Source organism: Schistocerca piceifrons, chromosome X (genome assembly GCF_021461385.2).
Source record: "Schistocerca piceifrons isolate TAMUIC-IGC-003096 chromosome X, iqSchPice1.1, whole genome shotgun sequence".
Taxonomy (NCBI): domain Eukaryota; kingdom Metazoa; phylum Arthropoda; class Insecta; order Orthoptera; family Acrididae; genus Schistocerca; species Schistocerca piceifrons.
Window position 1 is genome coordinate 185,113,582 of NC_060149.1, and position 23,666 is coordinate 185,137,247.

Here is a 23,666-nt window from a genome sequence, read left to right on the forward strand (position 1 = left end):
ACACACATCACATTCTAAATGGAGATACGTAATACTTAGATGAATCAATAAAATTTCCTTCTAAGAAACTGGTCAACATTAGGGAGTCATGATTTTAATGCTAAAACATGAAACTGGCAGACAACACTAACTTCTTTTTTCGGCTTGGTCTTCGTGTTGGAGGGTTAAAAGTATGGATTTTTTTTTCATTGCGGAGTGTTTTCGGCGAACCATTCAGTTTGTATAATATTTTAATTCATGTCCGAGGATAGTAGCATCTTGATACGGATGTAAACCTCTATCACCATATATCAAAACACCATGATCAGGGCGATAATAGGGCTGGGGGTGATAGTGGCTGTCCACTAATGTATGATGTGCAGCTCTAAGGTGTTGTCTCACTGGCTGAATAAATAATTATACTCACTTTCTACCTTCCATTATTATTATTGCATAAGCAGTGCATACATTGGTAGCTAACTGACATTGAGCAATTCCTGACTCTTACATTGGACGTTAGTGGTGTTCAACGTGTATGCCTCCAACTTTTTATAGACATGCATAGTCACTCATCACAGTATACACTGGCCAGTACACGTGGGCTGGAAGGGTCTAAATTGTGAGCAGTTCTCTGCAGATAATGGTCGGGGCATGCCGACCGGTGGTCGCTGAGGTCGAATTTCTAACATGTTGGTGATATTTCACTGTAAACTGGGGCTGCAAAGTGTATGACAAATAATATTTTGTTCAATCGATGACTGCATTCCACTGCAGCCCAGTTGTAGCTATGGAAATGACACAGCACACACCTGCACAGAAATATAATCATTTATTGAAGAACACCAGTCGAAGCAGGCTATGATAGTGTCACTTAAACCGGCCGGGGTGGCCGAGCGGTTCTAGGTGCTTCAGTCCGGAACCGCGCGACTGCTACAGTCGCAGGTTTGAATCCTGCCTCGGGCATGGATGTGTGTGATGTCCTTAGGTTAGTCAGGTTTAAGTGGTTCTAAGTTCTAGGGGACTGGTGACCTCAGATGTTAAGTCCCATAGTGCTCAGAGCCATGTGAACCATTTATCACTTAAATGGTCAGTAGCATGTGTCATTTTATCTAAAACCATGTGACTAGAGATACGATACTCGCTTTATGTTGTTTAAAATAAACAATGGACATCAGTTTTCGACAGTAAATATGAGGCAGGAAATGAAATGATCATGTGTCATTGTTGGCCGGCAGGCACCATCCAGGGAAGTTTGGCAGCCCCAGGTTGCAAGTCTTATTTCAGGTGACATCACAATGGATGACTTACGCGTCGGTGATGATGAGACAATGACGTGGACAACACAACATCCAATCTACAAGCGGAGAAAAGCTAAAACCCAGCCGGGAATCGAACCGAGGCCCACTGCATGGAAGGCAAACACGTTACTACTCTGCTAAATGGGCCTACAAATATGAGGCATTTTAGCGTGAGAAAGTCATTCAAGTCTGAGACCTGATACCAGCGGCATCAACAGCACTAGCAGCATCAGCAAAGACTGAGAACTATAATTGAAACGGTTATCATCATGGTTCATCAAAGTGTAATGAGCATCTCTTATCTGACTCTAGTGATCAATCTAATGATTAATTCTTTCTTCTTCTGTTGCAGATGTGACGGACATTGTGGACTCGGGTTGTGCTTGTAGCTGATGTGATTAAGATGCATCAGCACCCTGATCCATCGATGATGTACTGCAAACACTACCACAGCCAAGTCCATCAACACTGGCATGGTGGCAGATAATGACGTCAACTCATTTGCCAACGCAACCATGCTCTCCTCATACCGGACCGCCTTGCAATAATTATGGACTTTCGTTTCAAAGCACACTTGATAATAATGGGATGGATCTTGATGCACAGGATGAACTCTACAAGATATTACGACAAGTGATGGCCAATAATAATGTGATGGGAGCCCTATGGACTTATTCAGAGGCTGATAACATTTCACGTAACGAGAATTGCCACTTAATTTTTATGCATGATACTTACCAATATTTTTTCTTTGCAGATTAGATAGAAGACCTATGCAGACATCGCTTGACCCAATGGCGATGTGTATGTCACCCTAGGCTGATCCATTGCTGTGACTGCAAACACTACAGCTTGCTCCATCATCATAAATGTGGATTGGCAAGATGACACCAGCTTGTTTGCCAGAGTCGTCATTGTCTCTGTGCCGTGGATAATCTTGCAGTCATCACCTTTGAAGATCATCATGATAATGCCCTAGGCATAGCACCAGCCCACTCTGCTACCGATCACCAGCTACATCTTCTGCTGCATTTGACTACTCTGGGGTTGCTGGCGCTGTTGGGGATAGGCTCTCACAACAATGCATTGGAAGCAAGAATGTGGGATACTGAGATTTTGAAATTTTTCTTGATGCCTCTCTAGCCATTTTGTAAAGGGAGCTCCTGGAATTCATCAACAGCTCTTGGTATTTCTATACTGCGAACTCACACACTCCCAGAAACAAGGTAGCGATACTCTACATCCACATCACACTCCGCAAGCCACCTAATAGTATGTAAAGGAAAGTACTTTCGGTAACACTATCTGATCCCTCCAAGCCCGTTCCACTGTCGAATAGTACATGGGAAGAATGATTGTCGGTAAGCCTCTTTATTGGCTCTGATTCCTCGGATTTTCTCCTCGTGGTCAATATGCGAGACTTGTGTGGGGGAAAATGCTATGTTGTCCGACTCTTCCTGAAAAGTGTTGTCCCAAAATTTCAATAGTTAATCTCTCCGTGATGCACAACGCCTCTCTTGCAACGTTTGCCAGTGGAGTTTGTTTAGTATCTCTGTAACGCTCTCTCGCCAGCTAAATGATCCCGTGACGAAACGCGCCGCTCTTCGTGGGATCTTCTCTATCCGCTCTATCAATCCTACCTGATAGGGATCTCAGAGAGATGAACAATATTCAAGAATCGGGCGTACAAGCGCCTTATAAGCCACTTCTTTCGTGGATGAGTTACATTTCTTTAAGTTTCTTCTGATGAATATTAGTCTGGTGCCTGCTTTTCCCACTATATGTTTTATATGGCCATTCCACCAAAGGTTCTTCTGAATAGTTATGCCGAGATATTTTACGGCAGACGCTGTCTCCAGCTGTTTGTCATCAGCAGTGTAGCTATACGGTAGCGGATTTCTTTTCCTATGTATGCACAATATGTTACATTTGCTTACGTTCAGAGTCAACTGCCTGAGCCTACTCTGTTCACAAATTCTATTGGTACTTTGGTATAGACAACTGCATCATCTGCGACCAGCCTTGCAGAGGATCCGACGCTTCCTACTAGATCAACAACCGTTCTATCGCACTTCTCTGTGGTACTCCGGATATTACCTTTACGTCTGTCGTTTTAGCTCCGTTAAGAGCAACGGGTTGAGTTCTACCTGCAAGAAAGTCTTGAATCAAGTCGCTGGTCTGCTCCTATACTCCGTAAGCTCTTTATTTTTCCATTAAACGGCAATGTGAGATGGTGTCAAAAGCCTTACTGAAGTCAAGGAGCACGGCTCCAACCTGCGCGCCGTCGTCCACTGTGCTGTGGAGCTCATGGCAGAACAGAGCGAGCTGAGTTTAGCAGGATCTATGTGGGCTGAAGGCGTGCCAGTCCCCGGCACGAATCCGCCCGTCGGATTAGTGTCGAGGTCTGGTATGCCGGCCAGTCTGCGGATGGATTTTAAGGCGGTCTTCCATCTGTCTCGGCGAATGCAGGCTGGTTCCCCTCATTCCGCTTCAGTTACACTATGTCGGAGATTGCTGTGCAAACACTTTCTCCACGAACGGGTACACTACAGTTACTCTACCACGCAAAAATGGGGGCTACACTTGTCCGGTGTGAGACGTTCCCGTGGGGTGAGGGGGGGGGGGGGGGGGTTCCACCGGGGGCCTCGAACCGCACAATAACCCTGGGTTCGTTGTGGGGCGACGGTGGGGTGAGTGGTGGACTGCTGTAGCCTGTTGTGGGGTTGTGAACCACTGATTGCTATGGCGGGGACTAAGCCTCTCCGTCGTTTCTAGGTCTCCGGTTCCATACAATACAATACAATTAGAAGGATCTCTGTTCGCGGGATCCATGTTGATTTTTTTAGAGGAGATGTTCATTTTCCAAAAACGTCATAATTCTTGAGCATAAAACATGTTCCATAATTCTACAACAGACTGACGTCAACGATATAGGTCTATAATTTTGTCGATCTGTCTTACGGCCTTTCTTAAAAACGGGAATGACCTGCGCTTTTTCCCAATCGTTAGGTATCTTTGGTTGCTCAGGTGATCTACGATAAATTACTGCTAGAAAGGAAGCAAGTTCTTTCCCATAATCTTTATAGAATCCTATACGTATCCGTTCTTGTTCTGAATCCTTTCCGCTACTAAGTGATTAGAGCTGCTTTTCAGTTCCGCGGTTATCTCAATGTTCGTACGACGATTGGAAGGATCTTCCGCGATCTTCTTCTGTGAAACAACTTCGGAAGACCGAATTAAGTATTTCGGCCTCTTCTCTGGTATCTTCCGTTTCGGTGGTGGTGTGGTCGCTGAGAGAATGAATAGATGATTTTCACCCACTTATTAATTTTACATACGACCAAAATCTCTTAGGGTTTTTACTCAGGTCGATTGACAACGTCATACTTTCAAAATCATTGAACGCTTCTCTCATTGCTCACATTACACTCATTTCCACTTTGTTAAGCTTTTGTTTGTTAGCTACGTTTTTACGTCTCTTGAATCTGAGATGAAGTGCTCTTTGTTTACGCAACGCTTCTCTAACACGGCTATTAAACGATGGTGGATCTTTCGCATCCGTTGAAACCTTACGCGGAACATAATTGTCAAGGGCATTTTGAACGATGCCTTTGAACTTTTTCCATAATGTTGAAGAAAGAGCGTCGTCCTGTTTTAGGGGGCCAATGGTGTTATATGACGGAGTAAGTCAATCACAGAGTGGTTTGGATCATTTACTAAGAACATCATGCTTAGAGATTTTCTTCTTAAATCCAGGAAAGAGGATCATTTCCATTCCAGCTGAGTAAAGACGAACATAAATGAAGTTTCTCCCATATGGACTACAAGTCGATTGCGATGAGTGAGTATCTTTGAAAGACACATCATTGACTGCTATAGCCAGAACTGGTACATATGAAAATGCCTACGCAGGATACAAAGTTTTGAAGTTCAAGGACAATCACCATCAGGAGCGATATCCCTCGTCACATATGCTGAATTCAAGTGCCTTCTAGCTCATGTGACGTGTTGTGAAGGTGACCCTAATGTCTTGCACACTAACTGCACAGAACATCATGAACTGTGTACAGCATCTTATCGAGTTGTATGCCCATATGACTCTAACCTTACGAAACATGAATTATACATCAGGGATTATACAGCATACTTCTCTCTGAGCTCGAAAAATTGAGTGGGAAGGTGATGAGATTTATTGAACAATATTCCCATTGCCGACTAGCAGGAGAATGATACATTATACCAGAAGGCCATTGACTACCACATTTGTGGGCTGCTGTTAGATGGAAAAGCGGAAACTCCATGCAGAGAGCACTATCGTTTAACGGGGAAGTTCCGTGATGCAACTGACAATGCATGAAACTTGAAATACGAACTGCCACAACTCGTATCCAAGCGTCAAGCCATGTCGTTCATCCTTGTCAGACAGCAAGCTACAAATCCCGCCTCCACTAACACGCAGTAAAGGACAATCGTCGAAGGAGCGGGTACTGAACATAATTCCGTACATTGAAAAAAGTTACGAACAGATTTCGAATAAATCCGCAGCAGTATTACCGTGTAGTGCATAAGAAAAACAATGGATACTCGAAGGAGGACAAAGCGCACTTGTTACAATAACTGGTGTTTGCACGTTTCAACGATGGTCAGTACAATTTACAGGAGGTGCATGATAGTGACCTACCACGCTATGTACATCAAATTGTCCGCGACATAGATTACACTGACTTCAACGGAAGCAGTGGATGGTTGCATAACTTCAAACAGTGCTACAGAATTGTAAGACGAAGGGTAACGAAACTTTAAACAAAGCGTCAACTTGACGATGCACAGTAAACGGCGAAATCGGTTCGAAAATTTGTAGATGATATAAACAAACTCATTCTGTCGTTCGGGATTGTTTACAGCTCCGACCAGTCGAGATTTGAAGAGTAAATGCATATGAAAGGAAACCTGGAAATTACTGTTAACCTGTGCGGTAATCTGCCTGGAAAATTATTTAATGTGCTGAGAGAAGTTGGAGGCGCTCTGTCCGCTACAATTCTGATGCATGATCTTACAAGGGCAGTAGGGAATATTTACGTCACAGCTAGCAAGAGTGAGAAAATGGGCATGAGAAAACTACAACTATGGCACGACCACTGCTTTTAACCAATGTCTGGTGAATATAATTTACATTTGCTGAATTCCTAGTCTGCATGTAAAAATCATCTTTAGAGTAATCTATCTCTCCTGAAAAGTGTGTGACATTGTAGTTCATACCACCTGGAACCACTGACAAATTCAGCTTTTGGATGTTGGTATTTTCCTTCCCTAAAAAGCATATTATTGCACTACCTGCAGCTACACCTTGAAAGATAGCCAGTTTCGTGACAAGCACCATGACAAAAAATGGTTCAAATGGTTCAACATCTGTGGTCATCAGTCCCCTAGAACTTAGAACTACTTAAACCTAACTAACCTAAGGACATCACACACATCCATGCCCGAGGCAGGATTCGAACCTGTGACCGTAGCAGTCGCGCGGTTCCGGACTGTGCGCCTAGAACCGCTAGACCACCGCGGCCGGCCCCCATGACAGGTTGTTTCGTATTCAGTTGCATACCATCACATTCCATCAGGTCTCATCAGTCCGTTACACCTAAGATTCTATATGCATTCAGTAAGAGTAGATACCTAGCTGAACGTCCTGCACGGCTTATAGCTCTCAAGGAGTTCGCCTTCGATCTTCATGACACGAACTTTCGTGATCACTGCGGTGCGCCATTTTTCATTCTGTGTTCATGGTACAAGTTAATGGTTTGTTCGGAGCATTTCCTGAATATCGACGATGTCCATTTTGTGAAGTGCGATACACACATCGCATAAAACGTTGATCTCTGCACCTCCCAGACAATCATTTTCGGTCGCCCTCCTGAAGTCCATGGAGAGTCGTAATAATTAACACTACACTTTTAAATGACTGAACGTGCAGTCTTCGGCTCAAGAGGTTCCTTGTTAGTGTTATACATGACACCACTGACAAGTATGTTTCAATAATTTTCTGCACACTTGATTCGCTACGTTTCATTCAAGAACTCCTTCACATTCAAGAATTTCTTCAGAAACTTGCTAAGACAAGTGACAGTAAGGCATGCACATCACCAGAGCTGTATGTCACGATGATGTAGAATTTCGGCTTCTGATGTTGAATGGGGCCCATCCGAATCAATACCTGGATTCAGTGGGGAGACTTAATGAAACCTCATAGACCGACATGATCATCCTTGATACGTTACGTTTCATTCAAGAATTTCTCCACATTCAAGAATTTCTTCATAAACTTGCTAAGGCATGTGACAGTAAGATATGCACATCACCAGAGCTGAATATCACGATGATGTGGACTTTCCGCTTCCGATGTTGAATGGGACCCTTATGAATCAATACCCGGATTCAGTGGAGAGACTCAATGAAACATAGTACGGGATGATCACGTTCTCCAGTAAACTACCGGGCACTGTCATAACTGATGTGGAGTAGTAGCACATGGTCAACGTTTTGCATGCCGTTAACTTGCCTGACTTAGAGGAGTATGCTAGATTGTACATGAATACTGATGCACATTTTCTTGCAGACATTTTTGAGAAATTCGGGAGTATATTCCTGCGCTCATACCTTTTGGACCCTGCCTTCTATTACAACACACCAGAGCTTTCATGGAACGCAGTGGTAAGAAGAACATGTGTCAGTGTCAAACTGTGGACTGATAGCACGCTTCTCTTCTTTGACCATGGGATTCGTGGGAGCTTTACCAGTGTATTATGTGTGCACAAGTATATCAAGGTGAATAGCTCACGAATGAGAGAGATAGAATGCATGCCATCTGATGATTTGTATAACATCTTTTACTTGGATGTAAACAACTTTTATGGGCACGCCATGTTACACTCTCTGCCATATGGAGGGTTCTGATGGGAGTCCGAAGGGGAAACGTTTAGATTGGAACATGAGATCCAAGAGGTGGCTGCTGATTCTGGTGAGGAGTATGTCCTTGGGACAGTACTGACGTATCCCACCCATTCCTGTGACATGGAAAGCGACTTTCTGCTATGTCCAGAGCGTCTAGTATCTAATCATGTGAAATGTCAAAGCTGTGGAAGAACACAGAGATATATTCTACACTACAGACACCTCTAGCAGTATCTTAGTTGGTGGAGGAAACTTGTTACCATCACCCGCAGCTCCTTCTTGATGCAGCGTCATTGGTTGGAGGAGTATATTGACATACGATTATGTCGCCAAGCCAAATTTTATTCGGGTCACTATCTTCTATTAAGGACATGGGCAACTTCAGTGCAGTTCGCGAAGCCTGCCTACATCGGCGTTTGTGTTCTGGAGTTCTCCAGATTCCGCGTGTACGGACTCCACTACGAATTTTTGAAGCCAAACCTTCCTTATCCCAAACTACTTTGTGTCGGTACAGACAATTTCATCCACTGGGTGAAAGGCTGCGATCCATATGAAGTAATTAGGCACAGTGCCGAAATATTCAGTATGTCTGGATATGCAGAATACAATCCTTGGGAATAACAGCACAAAACAAGAAGGATACTGGTCTGATGAAAGACGAGGCGAATGATATGCCGACAGTGGGGTTTGTAAGACTCAGGTAAGAAACGTATACATACCTGCAGATACATGTGCTAAAGAGAGGTAGGCTAAGAGTGCCCACAGCGCAGCTTCTAAGGCTCCCACGATTGAGGATTACAGCTGTTGTATACTTGAACACTAGGCACCACTCTGAGTTTGGTCAACCACATAGAAGTGCGATCCTATCTTACTCACACTATTCTTTGAGTGAGTGAGTATGTGGCTGTGCATTTTTTTCCCCTAAGTAGTGGCTGTGTATCAGAACATGGTTGAAATGCTCGTCTTAGCTGAGTGTAGGTGTATGCATGAATTACTGGACACTATGTGTGCATCCAAATTTTGTTAGTCTACCTGTCCGCCATTCGGCGACAAACAATGGAATCTCTGCAACATTTTTTCATCATTATCCGTTGGCCAGACACTAGCAGCACCCGGGCAGGGGATTTACAATTCCATGTGTAGGCTGCCATTAACACCAAAATACAAACGGCTGCATTTTGAGTGGTGCCTTTACCAGGAAACATGGACTGCTGATGAATAGCGTCGCATTATGTTCGCGTTGTCCCAGACAACCATCATCGGTGGCTATGGCGGCGACATGGGGATAGGCCCCAGTCTTCAGTTCTTACAATGTTTTAAAAAGGCGTCATGGTGTGGGGAGACCTCGGTTCAAGTCACGCCTGAAAGTGACTGAGGGAATTCTGACGGCACAATGATACGTCATCTGCATCGTGTATCCTCATGTGTTACTTCCCATGCGACAGTATGATGGTGCCATTTTTCAGAAGCTCAATGCTCGTCTACACATGGCACTTGTTTCTATGAACTATCTGCGTGATGTTTAGGTACTTCCTTAGCTATTAACATCACCATATCTATCCCCTATAGATCAACTGAACGTCAGCTCCATCCCAGTGCCAGTAACCATGCAATGACTGTTGACAATAGTTGTGGTGCAGCTTGCCTCAGGAGGGGATAAAACGGCTTTGCGATATCCTTACGAAGGAAATTAGTGATTGTATCCAGTCTAGAGTGGGTGCAGCGTCATAATGATAAGTGGGGTCATACTGTCAAGTTCTTTACAATTCTTACCTCTTTAAGGTAATCACAGAAATTACAACACATTTTCCCTCTCTACTCGTTAAGTTTCAGTTCGCTTACTCCTTCCCTTCTAGGCGCTTCTCATGTTTTTTGTCAGACAGTGTATTACTTCAAACCACGCCACCTCCTTAGTTTGTAATGTTACTTGCATCAGTCGTGAAGCAGTCTTCATTTATTGTTAGTGCATCAACACAGGTAAAATTAACAACAGGTTTTGTCATTTTCCACTCCGAGTAACACTTCCTACTGAAAATGTAAAGTTGTGCCTTTATTTGCTGTTTCAAACGTCACTTAACAGTGACGCACTCCCCACACCGCCTTTTATTACTTTAATTTTTTTACCACACTTCAACGTACATAGTCGTTGGGAGGCTCCCATTTAACTTGCAGCAAAGGTCGACAGTTTGAGTGTATTCTACATTTTAAGAATATGCGTCATTTATCGCATCAGAATCTAAACCTTTCGTTACGGCAGCATAATGACTCACTGTTTCTTTCGTCCCGCCCTCGGAGTTCCGCACGCGTCGGGCGAAGTCCGACTCACAGTCGCGGCCCGAATCCTCTCTTACGAATAGTTTGCGCGTGGAAGAAATTAATCGACGCATTGGATAGCAGGTTTGGTGGCTTCCAGATTAATCCTCTGCACTGTTACACTGCTAAATCAGTCTACATAAGGGTTACCAGCCTTGGTTATTTCGCGCGAAACATAGTTTTTTTTTTCCAAAGGCTGGTACATACGACCACTATATTGGAATACATACACCGCACACCGTAATTACATTAACAGCAGCAGGTTTCTAGCAACACCTGGGCAACTGCAGCTGTCAATAAAGTAACCAGGCAGGAAGGAATTCATCAATGATTTTATTGTGCCCTACATCGATGCATAAAGGACCCTGAAGATGATGTACTGTAGCGCCAAAACCGATATCAATAAATATATTTGTGACATCCGCAGAATTCATCCACAGTTTAAAAAAAATCTAGAGGTTCGAAGTCAAAAAGAACAGAAGACACACAAAAACAACACACTTCAAGTTTCTACTCGAACAAATTGAAAAAAACAAAAAGAAAAATTCCGAGTAGGTATTAATATCCATGGAGAAAAAATAAAAACTTTGAGGTTCGCCGATGACATTGTAATTCTGTGAGACACAGCAAAGGACTGGGAAGAGCAGTTGAACGGAATGGACAGTGTCTTGAAAGGAGGGTATAAGATGAACATCAACAAAAGCAAAACGAGGATAATGGAATGTACTCGAATTAAGTCGGGTGATGCTGAGGGAATTAGATTAGGAAATGAGACACTTAAAGTAGTAAAGGAATTTTGCTACCTGGGGAGCAAAATAACTGATGATGGTCGAAGTAGAGAGGATATATAATGTAGACTGGCATTGGCAAGGAAAGCGTTTCTGAAGAAGAGAATTTTGTTAACATCGAGTATCGATTTAAGTTTCAGGAAGTCGTTTCTGAAAGTATTTTTATGGAGTGTAGCCATGTATGGCAGTGAAGCATGGACGATAAACAGTTTAGACAAGAAGAGAATAGAAGCTTTCGAAATGTGGTGCAACAGAAGAATGCTGAAGATTAGATGGGTGGATCACATAACTAATGAGGTGGTATTGAATAGAATTGGGGAGAAGAGGAGTTCGTGGACAACTTGACTAGAAGAAGGGATCGGCTGGTAGGACACGTACTGGGCATCAAAGGATCACCAATTTAGTACTGGAGGGCAGCGTGGAGGACAAAAAACGTAGAGGGAGACCAAGGGATGAATACACTAAACAGATTCAGAAAGATGTAGGTTGCAGTAGTACTGGGAGATGAAGAAGCTAGCACAGGATAGGGTAGCATGGAGAGCTGCATCAAACCAGTCTCTGAACTGAAGATCACAACAACAACAACAACAACAACAACAATGTGTTCTCATACTGACAAGACTGGTTAGGGAAACTACGCCCATGGCTACATTTAAATCTCTTACAAAGTTTGAGAAATTCAATTTGTTGTTGTTGTTGTTGTTGAGGTGTTCAGTCCTGAAACTGGTTTGATGCATGCTACTCTATCCTGTGCCAGCTTCTTCATCTCCCAGTACCTACTGCAGCCTACATCCTTCTGAATCTGCTTAGTGCATTCATCTCTTGGTCTTCCTCTATGATTTTTACCCTCCACGCTGCCCTCCAGTGCTAGATTGGTGATCCCTTGATGCCTCAGAACATGTCCTACCAACCGATCCTCGTCAAATCACATCGTAATTTGACCATTTTCCCGTTATTCTCCCAGAATTCAGATTAGTTCTTTAAGTACATAATGACCTATGTCGGTCAATTATTTTAAGTGTGTTGACTGGAGCGATTTTCGCCAAGTCCCACTTTAGCTTTGAGCATAATTTACCCCTGTCGGTCAATAGTTTTAAGTGTGTTGACTGGAGCGATGTTCGCCAAGTCACACTTTAACTTTAAACATAAGTCCGCTCTCATTCCGTAAGTTCAATGGCAGTGGTCTCCAGGCCCGAATTATGATGGCAATGATCCACTCACAGTTTTTACAGTATGTGTGTGGATCACCTCCATGAAGGCAAATTGAGTACCCCATTGCCGCCACATTATCCTCCACTTTAGTTTTTTTCTGCAACTCATAACCATAACTGCGTCAAGAAGGTCAATCAGGCACGTCCATTAGTTTTTGACTTGAATCTAGACCATTTCAGGTCAAATATACTAATCTTCAATAATGATCATCTATTTTATGTGGCCGGTTTGCCGGATGTTACAGATTAGATATAGACTTGTTCATAAGTTCCATCATGGCCATTTGTGTGCTAAGTCAATAGGATGTTCATGCGTTGTAACCATAGCTAATCAAGTGCTTCACAATTACGTCATAAAAATATCTAGACGTAGTCATAATAATGACGATGTTGTCTTCATATTAACCTACCCTCTCCTAAGTTCTTTTTAGGTGATTACACAAAATTTTCCTAGACAGGCCATACCTTGTAAGCTTATGATGTCTTCCTCATATCATGACCAATGAATACTTCATAAATGTTAAGACAGTCGATCTAAGTACGTTCTGCACAGGATAACACATACGCCCTTTCCCTCAGCTATACCTTTCATTTCACTTCACTAATAAATTCAAGGTCAGGAGTTAAGTTCGCGTCTTGTCCGAGCAAGTAACTATCATACAGTTTATGCGCAGGCGTAAGGTATTGTGTCCGCATAGACGGGCCTCATGACGCTACGGTCAGTTCCAATACAGCACTCGTACCTGCCGCGTCGCGACCGCGAAGTGGGGCTGAGACAGTTTCAGGTAAGTTTTTACAGTCTGACGATAATTTATGGATTTATAGTTTTAGCTTGACGATGGACAAAAGGTAGTTATTCTGGAGAAGTTTGGGTTATCCCAACTGAAACCTGGGTAAATTCTAGGTAAACGGTGCAACTGAGGCTGTTGGTTATTAAAACTAAAATTAAAATGCCAGGATGGTACCTTTGAAAAGGCACGGCCTATTTCCTTCCCCATGCTTGACACAATGCGAGTTTGAGCTCCGTCTCTAAAGACTTCAGTGACGACGGGACGTTAAACCCAATCTTCGTTTCTCGTATACTATCGGACCCCGGTGAACGAACATTTACTTCGATTAAAATTACTTCGTGGTTGACGTTTCAGTAAGCCGAGCGGTATGGGGTAGTACTCGGCCAATCACAACTGTTTCTCCGGCTCGCCGTGTGGCCTGCTCTGCAGACACGAGTCTTGCCGGGTGACGCAGCCTGCAGGGTTATGATGCGCGGGCGGGGGGAAGGGGAAGGAGCGCTAACGGCCAAACACGTAGTCAATTTTGCGTCTTCTCTTGCACTACTATAAAAATATGTTTGTTCAAATAAGGCAAAGTTGGAAGGTGCTATAGTTTCTACAAAAATTGCTGAAAAGAACAATGGCAGACTCACAATCCTTAAGAAGCGACCATATATAAACTACTGTTTTTAATAGTTACAATTCATAGCGTGACCCCACCGAAACCTGTCACGGGTGCCACTTAGCCAGATAAAAGCAAGCGATTGTTGTAGGTTATACACTACAATAGAAATACTACAGTTTCAATGAGAAGGCTGTGCCTGTTTGATTACTAATCATTTGTCAAATAGTAGTTCTATTATTAAGGCATAAATAACCAGATCATTTCTAATTGAAGGCTATTGCTCTTCTTAGCCTTTATTGTCACCATTGAAGAGAACACTAAGTCACATAGGGAGAAAGTGGTGAATAGCACGAATAATTTTAAAGCTTTCCTTGCCACCTGTGGATGATCGTCTTTTCACTTCATTCAGTAGACGTAAATCTTTTGCGAATTAAATTCCGTTCGTCGCATGCCGGCAGAAGTGTCGAAGGGCCATACGGATTTTCGCGGATGATGCTGTAGTATACAGAGAAGTTGCAGCATTAGAAAATTGCAGCGAAATGCAGGAAGATCTGCAGCGGATAGGCACTTGGTGCAGGGAGTGGCAACTGACCCTTAACAGAGAAAAATGTAATGTATTGCGAATACATAGAAAGAAGGATTCTTTATTGTATGATTATATGATAGCGTAACAAACACTGGTTGCAGTTGCTTCTGTAAAATATGTGGGAGTATGCGTACGGAACGATTTGAAGTGGAATGATCATATAAAATTAATTCTTGGTAAGGCGGGTGCAGGTTGGGATTCATTGAGAGAGTCCTTAGAAAATGCAGTCCATCAACAAGGGAGGCGGCTTACAAAACACTCGTTCGACCTATACTTGAGTATTGCTCGTCAGTGTGGGATCCGTGCCAGGTCGGGTTGACGGAGGAGATAGAGAAGATCCAAAGAAGAGCAGCGCGTTTCGTCACAGGGTTATTTGGTATGCGTGATAGCGTTACGGAGATGTTTATCAAACTCAAGTGGCAGACTCTGCAAGAGAGGCGCTCTGCATCGAGGTGTAGCTTGTTGTCCAGGTTTCGAGAGGGTGCGTTTCTGGATGAGGTACCGAATATATTGCTTCCCCCTACTTATACCTCCCGAGGAGATCACGAATGTAAAATTAGAGAGATTCGAGCGCGCACGGAGGCTTTCCGGCAGTCGTTCTTCCCGTGAACTATACGCGACTGGAACAGGAAATGGAAGTAATGACAGTGGCACGTAAAGTGCATTCCGCCACACACCGTTGGGTGGCTTGTGGAGTATAACGTAAATGTAGATGTATAAGAATATTCTGTACTTGTTTCTTCCATCCTCGGGCTCATATCAACCAGCTGTATTTATTTATTCAAAAAAGAAATTACTTTGCAACTATGCCCCTAGTCAACTTCAGAGTTCAGTCCTGGAAAGTAGCTTAATAGTGTCATATTATGCCAGCTCTGTACCATGCGAGAACTTACCACCGTCGACTGGTCCATTGCAATTTCATTGTCAATCTTCTGAACACATCTTTTGTAATGACGTTGCCAACAAAAGAAGTTTTGAGGGGAAACCTTGTTTTATCCTTGGCCTCCATAATTTTTCCTTCTCTCGCCTGGAAAAAATATTTAGATACTTAAACATATCAACTTGAAATAGTAATTTTAATTGCCACAGAGGGTCACAAAAATAATTCACATATCCAGATTCAGAATCATGTAAGGACATTTACAGTTCAGCTTTTAATTCCAGAACTCGTGTCAATGCCTTACCTTTGGGACATCACCTGGTTTCTGTGTCATAAGTGTGATTTTGGTGGAGCGAACCCATATCTTCACAAACGATTCTCTACAGTTGATTTTGAAACGCGTTGGCTTTAATAGAGTCCACAGCTTTGAGCACCTCTTTAAGGACATCACTGAAATCAGAAGTTAAAATCATAGCTGCCAGAGCATGTCGATGAAGAAAGCAGTGTGTCCATGAAAGACTTGATATCACTGATTCTAATTTCGCAGCGAACCCGTTTTTATTGCCAGTCATAGCTTTAGCACTATAGCTACAAATGCGAAAAACTTTGTCCAATCAGTCTCGTAGTTGAGAGTCCTTCATAACAACATTTCTTACAAACACTGGCCAGTAGCGTTCTAAAGAAGTGCTTTGCAAAATAAAAAGGTTTCCATGACAAATTCATCGCCTTCAAAGCCCACAAATACCTTGAATTGCGCACAGTCTGAAACATCAGTAAATTCATCAAATTGCACAGCAAAATGTGGGCTCTTCTTTAGAATTTAGACTAACTGTTCTCCAACGTCACCGGCGATATCGTTCATTCTGCCAGTGGTATGATTTTTAGATTGTTGGCCTCCAGCTTACCTAACATAATTTCAACCATATCCAGGTTTGTTTGCGAAATAAGATTCTCAGCATCGGTATGCGGCCTTCGTGTCTCAGCGGCTCGGAAGCTACTTAATAACGTTTTCTCGTTGACACTGTGCAAGATCCCCTCCCTTCTAAACAGATACTGTTATTACTCAGCTTAGCCGCGAGTCCGTAGAGGGTGGTATATGTGACGTACAGTATGACTGGTCAGCATTTACACCCGCAATTTGCGAGTGCAAGTCGGACCTTCCTTGATCCGCCTTGGTGGGTCGTGTCGTCGGATTTCCTCCTACTTGTGCGCGGTGCAGCTCTCGTAAATGTCGTCCCGTGCCGATTCTTCATTGGCGCATTGGATGTGTCTGTCGGTGGAAGCTAATTATCTGAAATTGCTGTCGGTCAACTTAGGGGTATCTATTTACTCGAAATTAACATTTAGAATGCCGTAATATCACTTTTATTCCTATGAGATCAACAACGAAACACTCATGTCACAAACTACTCGTAACCGAGAGCATGGCTACCATCGAACAAGACAGGAAGAGCTCTTAACGCCGACTGCCGACTTTGGTTCAAAATGGCTCAAATGGCTCTGAGCACTATAGGACTTAACTTCTGTGGTCATCAGTTCCCTAGAACTGAGAACTACTTAAACCTGACGACATCACACACATCCATGCCCGAGGCAGGATTCGAACCTGCGACCGTAGCAGTCGCGCGGTTCCGGACTGAGCGCCTTAACCGCGAGACCACCGCGGCCGGCTGCCGACTTTGGCGCGCAGTCCTTATCACTTACTAGTTTCATCACAGTTCGTGGATTTCCGATCAAGTTCGTACTTACTAAGATATGCATTTGTTAATGAACGGGTGTGAATTTTAACGAGGCAAAATTATGATAAATAGTTTTAAACATCCAGAGGCTCCTCCTAATATTCATGTTGTCATAAATGACTTCAATTATTAAATATAAATAAACAAAATCGGTGACTTTGGCGCCAAGATGGCGGTACTTCTCGTTATGTATATTTCCCAGACTGACGCTTGCTGCTACGGTTCAGCGCTTAGCCCCGCCCCACTACGCGCTACATATGGTCGCTTCGTCACCTAGCCAGCCAGCGTGGGAAATGCTCTCCGACTCATGGCCGGCTACGGACTACAGCACTTCCTAACTATCGTGAATACATCAATAAGAGACAATAATTTATTAAACCTGGTAGAAATGTCTTCCTCACTTAAGAGGCACCTTACAACTGGATACCTGAAATCAGAGAAAACATATTTTGTAATCATAAAAACAAATAATTAGTCTATTTCCTACGATTTTGAATCGCTTCCGTCACTGCAAGTTATTCCAGACGTGGACGGCTGCGCAACTCTTCCGAGAAAATTCTCCATTTTATGCTCCCTCGGAGTGGAGCACGAAGACACAGTGATCACATCCGTACTCGCTATCGTACCGGGACAACTGACTGAAGCGACTGGAAATGTGCGTCTATGTGACCGTTCACCTCTTTTCGCCCCTACACCTACACCGCGGCAAAGAATATGAAAAGCCGAAGAAACTGGTACACCTGCCTAGTACCGTGTAAGGAACCCGCGAGCACACAGAAGTAACGCAACACTCGACTCGACTAAATCTGAAGTACTGCTGGAGGGAACTGACATCGTGAATCGTGCAGGGCTGTCCATAAATCCGTAAGAGTACGAGGGGGTGGATATCTCTTCTGAACAGCACGTTGCAAGGCATCTCAGATATTGTCAATAATGCTCATGTCTAGGGAGTTTGGTGGCCAGCAGTAGTCTTTAAATTCAGAAGAGTGTTCCTGGAGCCACTCTGTAGAAATTCTGGACGTGTGGGGTGTCCCATTGTCCTGCTGGAATTACCCATATCCATCGGAATGCAGAATGGACTTGAATGGATGAAGGTGATCAGACACGATACTTACGTACGTGTCACCTGTCAGGGTCGTATCAAGACGCATCAGTGGAGCACAAGCCCCACGCCATTACAGAGCCTCTAGTACCTTGAACAGTCCCCTGCTGACGTACAGCATCCATGGATTCATAAGGTTGTCTCCATAACAGTACACGTCCATCCGCGCGATACAATTTGAAACGAGACTCGTCCGTCCAGGCAACATGTTTCCAGTCGTCAACAGTCCACTGTCGGTGTTGATGCGCCAAGGCGAGGCGTAGAGCTTAGTGTCGTGCTGTCATCAAGAGTAGGCTCGTTTCACACTGGGACACTTGTGACGGTCACCGGTGACTGTGGCGAACACTCCTGGGTCACTGGTGTCCCACACTGCAGCTGTTGCCAACTGATTAGTTGGTGAAATGGACTCGAGCGAGGAGGAACTGTTGTTAGTACTTGTAATGAGGAGGAGGAGGAGGAGGAGGAGGAGAATGAAGACAAAACGTTCATTACACATACATCCACTGCTACGTGATCGGCTCGAGAAAGGATTGTATTACACCCTTTATGACGATCTGAGACCATCAGAGAAGAAGTTTTTTCAGTATTTTCTAATGTCAAAAACTTCATTTGACGAACTACTAGAAAATGTGAAAGAAGCAATCACAGGAAAAGACACTATACTAAGGAAGGTTATCCCACCAGAGGAAAAACTTGCTCTTACATTAAGGTAGGTACTGTAGTATTATTTTATTTTATTGAAAGCACATTTTACAGATTTTAACTGGTATTAATATACATTACAAAATATTGTAAAACTTTCACTCATAGTTTTAAGATCATTGTTTCTCTGCCTGTGCTGTTGAAAAGTATATTAAGGACTCGTCACTGTACTCGGAGGCTACTGGCGAGCACACAGCTGGTAACTGATCGGACAACCTCGACTGTCCTCCAGTGTAGCCTTGAACTGTTCCATGATATGCACGGTCGTGATGCGGATCCCCCGTAGCGTAATTTGGTACCGGCGCAAATCCTATTTGGGACGAAGAGGAAGCAGAAGCGCTGTAATATTGTTGGGCGTTAATAATGACATTCATCAAATCTGATTTCACTTTCAATCTTGCATGACTAGGTAATTTTTTTTAATTCAGGTACTAAAGACTGCATAAACAAGCTATCTTCGTCGGCTTGCTGTGATGAATTGTCTTTTCTGGCGTACGTTTCCTTCAAAATGTTATATGGGATATCTTCTTCTTCAAGACTCTTCTTTTCACGTGGCCTTTTTTGCCATCACTCAGCAGTTTTTTCACGTGCCTCCTGCTCTAAATTTTCTCCTTCATCAAACTCACTTCTGTCTTCATCATCATCATTGTCAATACTAGAAGTAGTGTTCTTACAGTCAGTTGTTAGGAATCGCAGCTGATCGAAGTAGATATACTTCTTCCTACCAGTTGCTGCAGAACCACTCTTTTCTGTTCTTTGCCTTAATAACTCTCTGGTGTAACTGGCCCTTAAGCTCTTCCATTTCCTTTGAAGGATTGTCCCTGCAACAAACAAAAACCACCATAGTATTGTAATATCTAATATATAAAAATTAATGTTTGTTTGGTTTTGTTCGTATTTTATGCGCAGCCGTACCGTTCATCCGATTGCGATGAAACTTTGTCACTTGCGCGAAAGTTATAGGCATAGTACAATTATTAACATTTATTAAAATTATAGTTGCCGGGTGTTTCAGCTTGTTATCTATAATGTCTACGTGTGCGTGCGTGTGTATGCTTGTGTGTAACCTGCATAATTTTGTAGTTTTGCTCCATATGCTTTATCTTTTTTTTACAGGTACTTGAGGGCCGGATCATCCATGATGGACTTACATTTTCAGTGCAGAATTGGAGTATCAACTATCTCGTATATTATACGAGACGTTTGCTCTGCCATATGGCGTAAAATGAAGTCAAAATGTTTTCCCGACCTCTCGAAGTAACTATGGCTTGCCTCAGCTGAAGGATTCCATAAGAGGGCCAACTTTCCTCATTGTGTGGGTGCAGTGGACGGGAAGCACATCAGAATTGTAAAACCCACTTCCAGTGGTTCACTCTACTGTAATTATAAGAACTATTTTTCCATTCTGTTGTTAGCTGTTTGTGATTCGACGTACAAATTCTTATTTATAGACGTTGCAGCATATGGGAAATCGTCCGACGCAACTGTGTTTGGTAATACAGAGTTAAATAATAAACTACAAGATGGTACGCTAGATTTACCTGCACCAAAACAACTATCATTATCGTTTGAAAGACCTATGCCATTCATGTTAGTGGGAGACGAAGGTTTCGGACTGTCAAAATTCATTTTGCGCCCTTATGGTGGAAAGTATTTGGACATTAAAAAACGTGTGTTCAACTATAGACTGTGCAGAGCTAGAAGGTACATCGAGTGTACTTTTGGAATTCTTGCAAACAAGTGGCGCATTTTCTATCGACCACTGGATTTTAAATTAGATTTTGCAGAGTCTATTGTGAAGACATGTTGCCTCCTCCATAACTTTGTGCGTGATCGTGATGGAATACAGTTTTAGGATACGTTAACTATTCAGGGATTGCAGGACATGTCACCTTGCTTGGTCCGTGGAGGAAATATAGCGAACGGTATCAGAGAAGATTTCGCAAACTACTTCATCAGCCCTGAAGGCGAAGTGCCATGGCAGCTGCAAAAAATCTAAGTGCTAGAAATGTTATGTGAACATTAATGTCGTTAGGCCTAAATGTTCATTGGAATTGTATTTGAAATGTGCAGTGTTCAATTATTACCATGTTAACTGTAACAAACCATACTGTTGCGTTCACTGAACTGATTAAAACTTGCAATTAAAATTATAATTACACTGCACTTTTTTGTATTACAGTTGTGTGTATCTAATTGAACAGAACACAAGCACGAGCACTGTTCTCATTCGGGTGTCAAAAACTTGTAAGTCAATAGTATTATGGTAAATAAATAAAATTCATTATTATAGTAACAACATATCCACGAACCTACTACGGTGTCGTAGCAGGCGGAGAGGTGATACTCCGACGTGGTGCGTCCCAGGTGGCGGATAGGGGGGTCCTCGCCGGTTTACCGGCGGACTTGAGCGAAATAAAATAGCTCTCGCGGACCAAACACTAAAGTCACCCAGAAAAACAGAATTGACAAAATTTTAAAAGTAGAGAGAAGAATTGCTAGAACATGCATAAATAAGAAATATCAAAAAGCTGGGCAATGGCGGATAGTTCCAAATGAAGTGGTATACAGAGAACTGGAGCCCATCACTGATACTATACGAAAGAAAAGGATCTCTTTTTGTGGTCACATTCTGAGGACACCAGAAACCAAATTATCAAGGAAAATTATTGAGAAACTCTGGAATTTGAAACAACAAGGAGGATGGCTTAAGGAAATAAGAGAGGATATGGAAGAACTGGAAATAACTCTGGATGATTTGTAGAACAAAACGCCAAATTTAAAGAAGTTGAGGGACACAGAAATAAAATTTAAACCAAAAATTGACAAACGACATACAATGGAAAGGGTATTTACAGATAAGGAACGACGAAAAGCATCGGAACGAATGAAGAGATACTGGGCCACTCGGAAGGGGAAAATACCAAAGAAGAGGACCAGAAATGATTGACTGAAGTGGTCCAATGAGGCCGTAAAAGCAGAAGAAGAAGAACAAGAAGTAACAACTTATGCATAAATTATTGCTGTTTTGAATAATATTTTAACTGTATTTTTCGGACCATAAGGCGGAGCGCCTTATTAGACTACGAAAACACGTACCCTTAATTTTGTTATGAAAATGTTGAAATAAAACTATTTATTTTATTTTACTTTCATTCGCCCTTTAGGGGTGAGTACATGCTTTCTACGCTCATCCATTTTGTCCATTCTTCTCGCATTGAGACTGCATAACAGTACACTTGCTATTGGTAATGCAAAAGAAAAGGGGTGAGGGATAGCTTTCTCCTTGTAGGTTATTAACCTCCTAGCCTGGTACAGGGGTAGAAAATATATTTCGCTATTCTTGTGGTCCGAAAAATACGGTATTAAAGTGAAAAAAGAATATAAAACTTACCAATTTTGTTTCTTTCATCTATGCTCTTTTCATCGAAATCAGGCACAAACTTTGTAATAATTTCTTGCCACGCTTTCATTTTCATGACTTTGTTACTGTAGTCATTGCTTTTCATATCCCAAATAACGGGACGACTTTCCACTTCACTTATAAAATCTTCTGTGTTGATGAACTCTAAACTCATGGCTGCACTGTGTGGAGAACCACTGGGCTCAGCAACGGCTGCCTGTCTGTTGGCAACTCTGCACTGCTGTGTCTGTGATCGTTGTCCCAGTGTGAACACTCCAATACAAGCTAATGCATGTCCGGCGGTGACCGCAGCGAACACGGTGTCGGTGTCCGTCACATGTGGCGAGGGTGAGTCACTGCTGGGTCACCGTGACTCGGTGACTCAGTGCAGTGTCCCGGTGTGAATGCTCCAATTCAAACGAATGTATCTCTATCAGTGACCGTCACCGGTGACCGTCACAAGTGTCCCAGTGTGAAATGAGCCTAGGAGAGTGGGCCTTCGGCTCCGAAAGCCCATATCGATGATGTTTCCTTCAATGGTCCGCACGCTGACACTTTTTGTAGGCCCAGCATTTGAAAGCAACAGCAATTTGAGGAAGGCTTACACTTCTGTCACGTTGAACGATTTTCTTCAGTCGTCGTTGGTCTCGTTCTTGCAGGATTTTTTTCCGGCTGCAGCGATGCCACTTCATCGCTAACTCGGAGATTCTGAGTTCCATCGCTCGTGGACTGACTATAGCACCATGTTCAAACTCATTTAAATTTTGATATCCTGCCGTTGTACCATCAATAACCGATCTAACAACTGCGCCTGACACTTGTTTTCTTATATAGGCGTTGCTGACCGCAGCGTCGTATTCTGCCAGTTTACATATCTCCGTATTTAAATCGCATGTCTATAACAGGCTCTTTGGCGCTTCAGTGTCTATCTGCCTAGAGAGCGCTGTCACTACCTTGAACAGTGCACTTTATTTCTCGGCCGGTATGGTATCAATAGAATCACTGACGTAATTTTATTGCGGTTCTAGGCGTCGCCAGAATTTCTTTACTCGGAAAGGGGTCGCGTATTCAAAAAGGTAACAAAACCCTGCTCTTTATATACATATTATGTATGTTCACCCAGTTAGACATAAATTTCAGTAGGAGGACGCTGTCGTCTGCCAGTCTGGGAGTGACATTTAATTATAGATAACCTACCCGCATCCACAGCGGAGATGTCTAAGGCACGCGCTATTGTGTTGGCGTTCAACTCAGAGGCAGCCGGACGAAATCAGGCCGCGAAAGAAATTTTCGCTGCCAATATTTGGCTGGGAAGAGGAGAA

The 23,666-nt window shown here is 43.0% G+C and overlaps 1 protein-coding gene across 1 annotated transcript in view; it reads left to right on the forward strand.

Moving 5' to 3' along the window:
* The first annotated feature begins 22,517 nt into the window (after positions 1-22,517).
* The window catches only part of LOC124722241, a 125,660-nt gene continuing 124,511 nt past the window's right edge, over positions 22,518-23,666 (forward strand). Inside the window, exon 1 of the mRNA XM_047247432.1 lies at positions 22,518-22,692. Within this exon, the coding sequence (XP_047103388.1) occupies positions 22,518-22,692 (175 nt within the window). The remainder of the gene's footprint in view (positions 22,693-23,666) is intronic.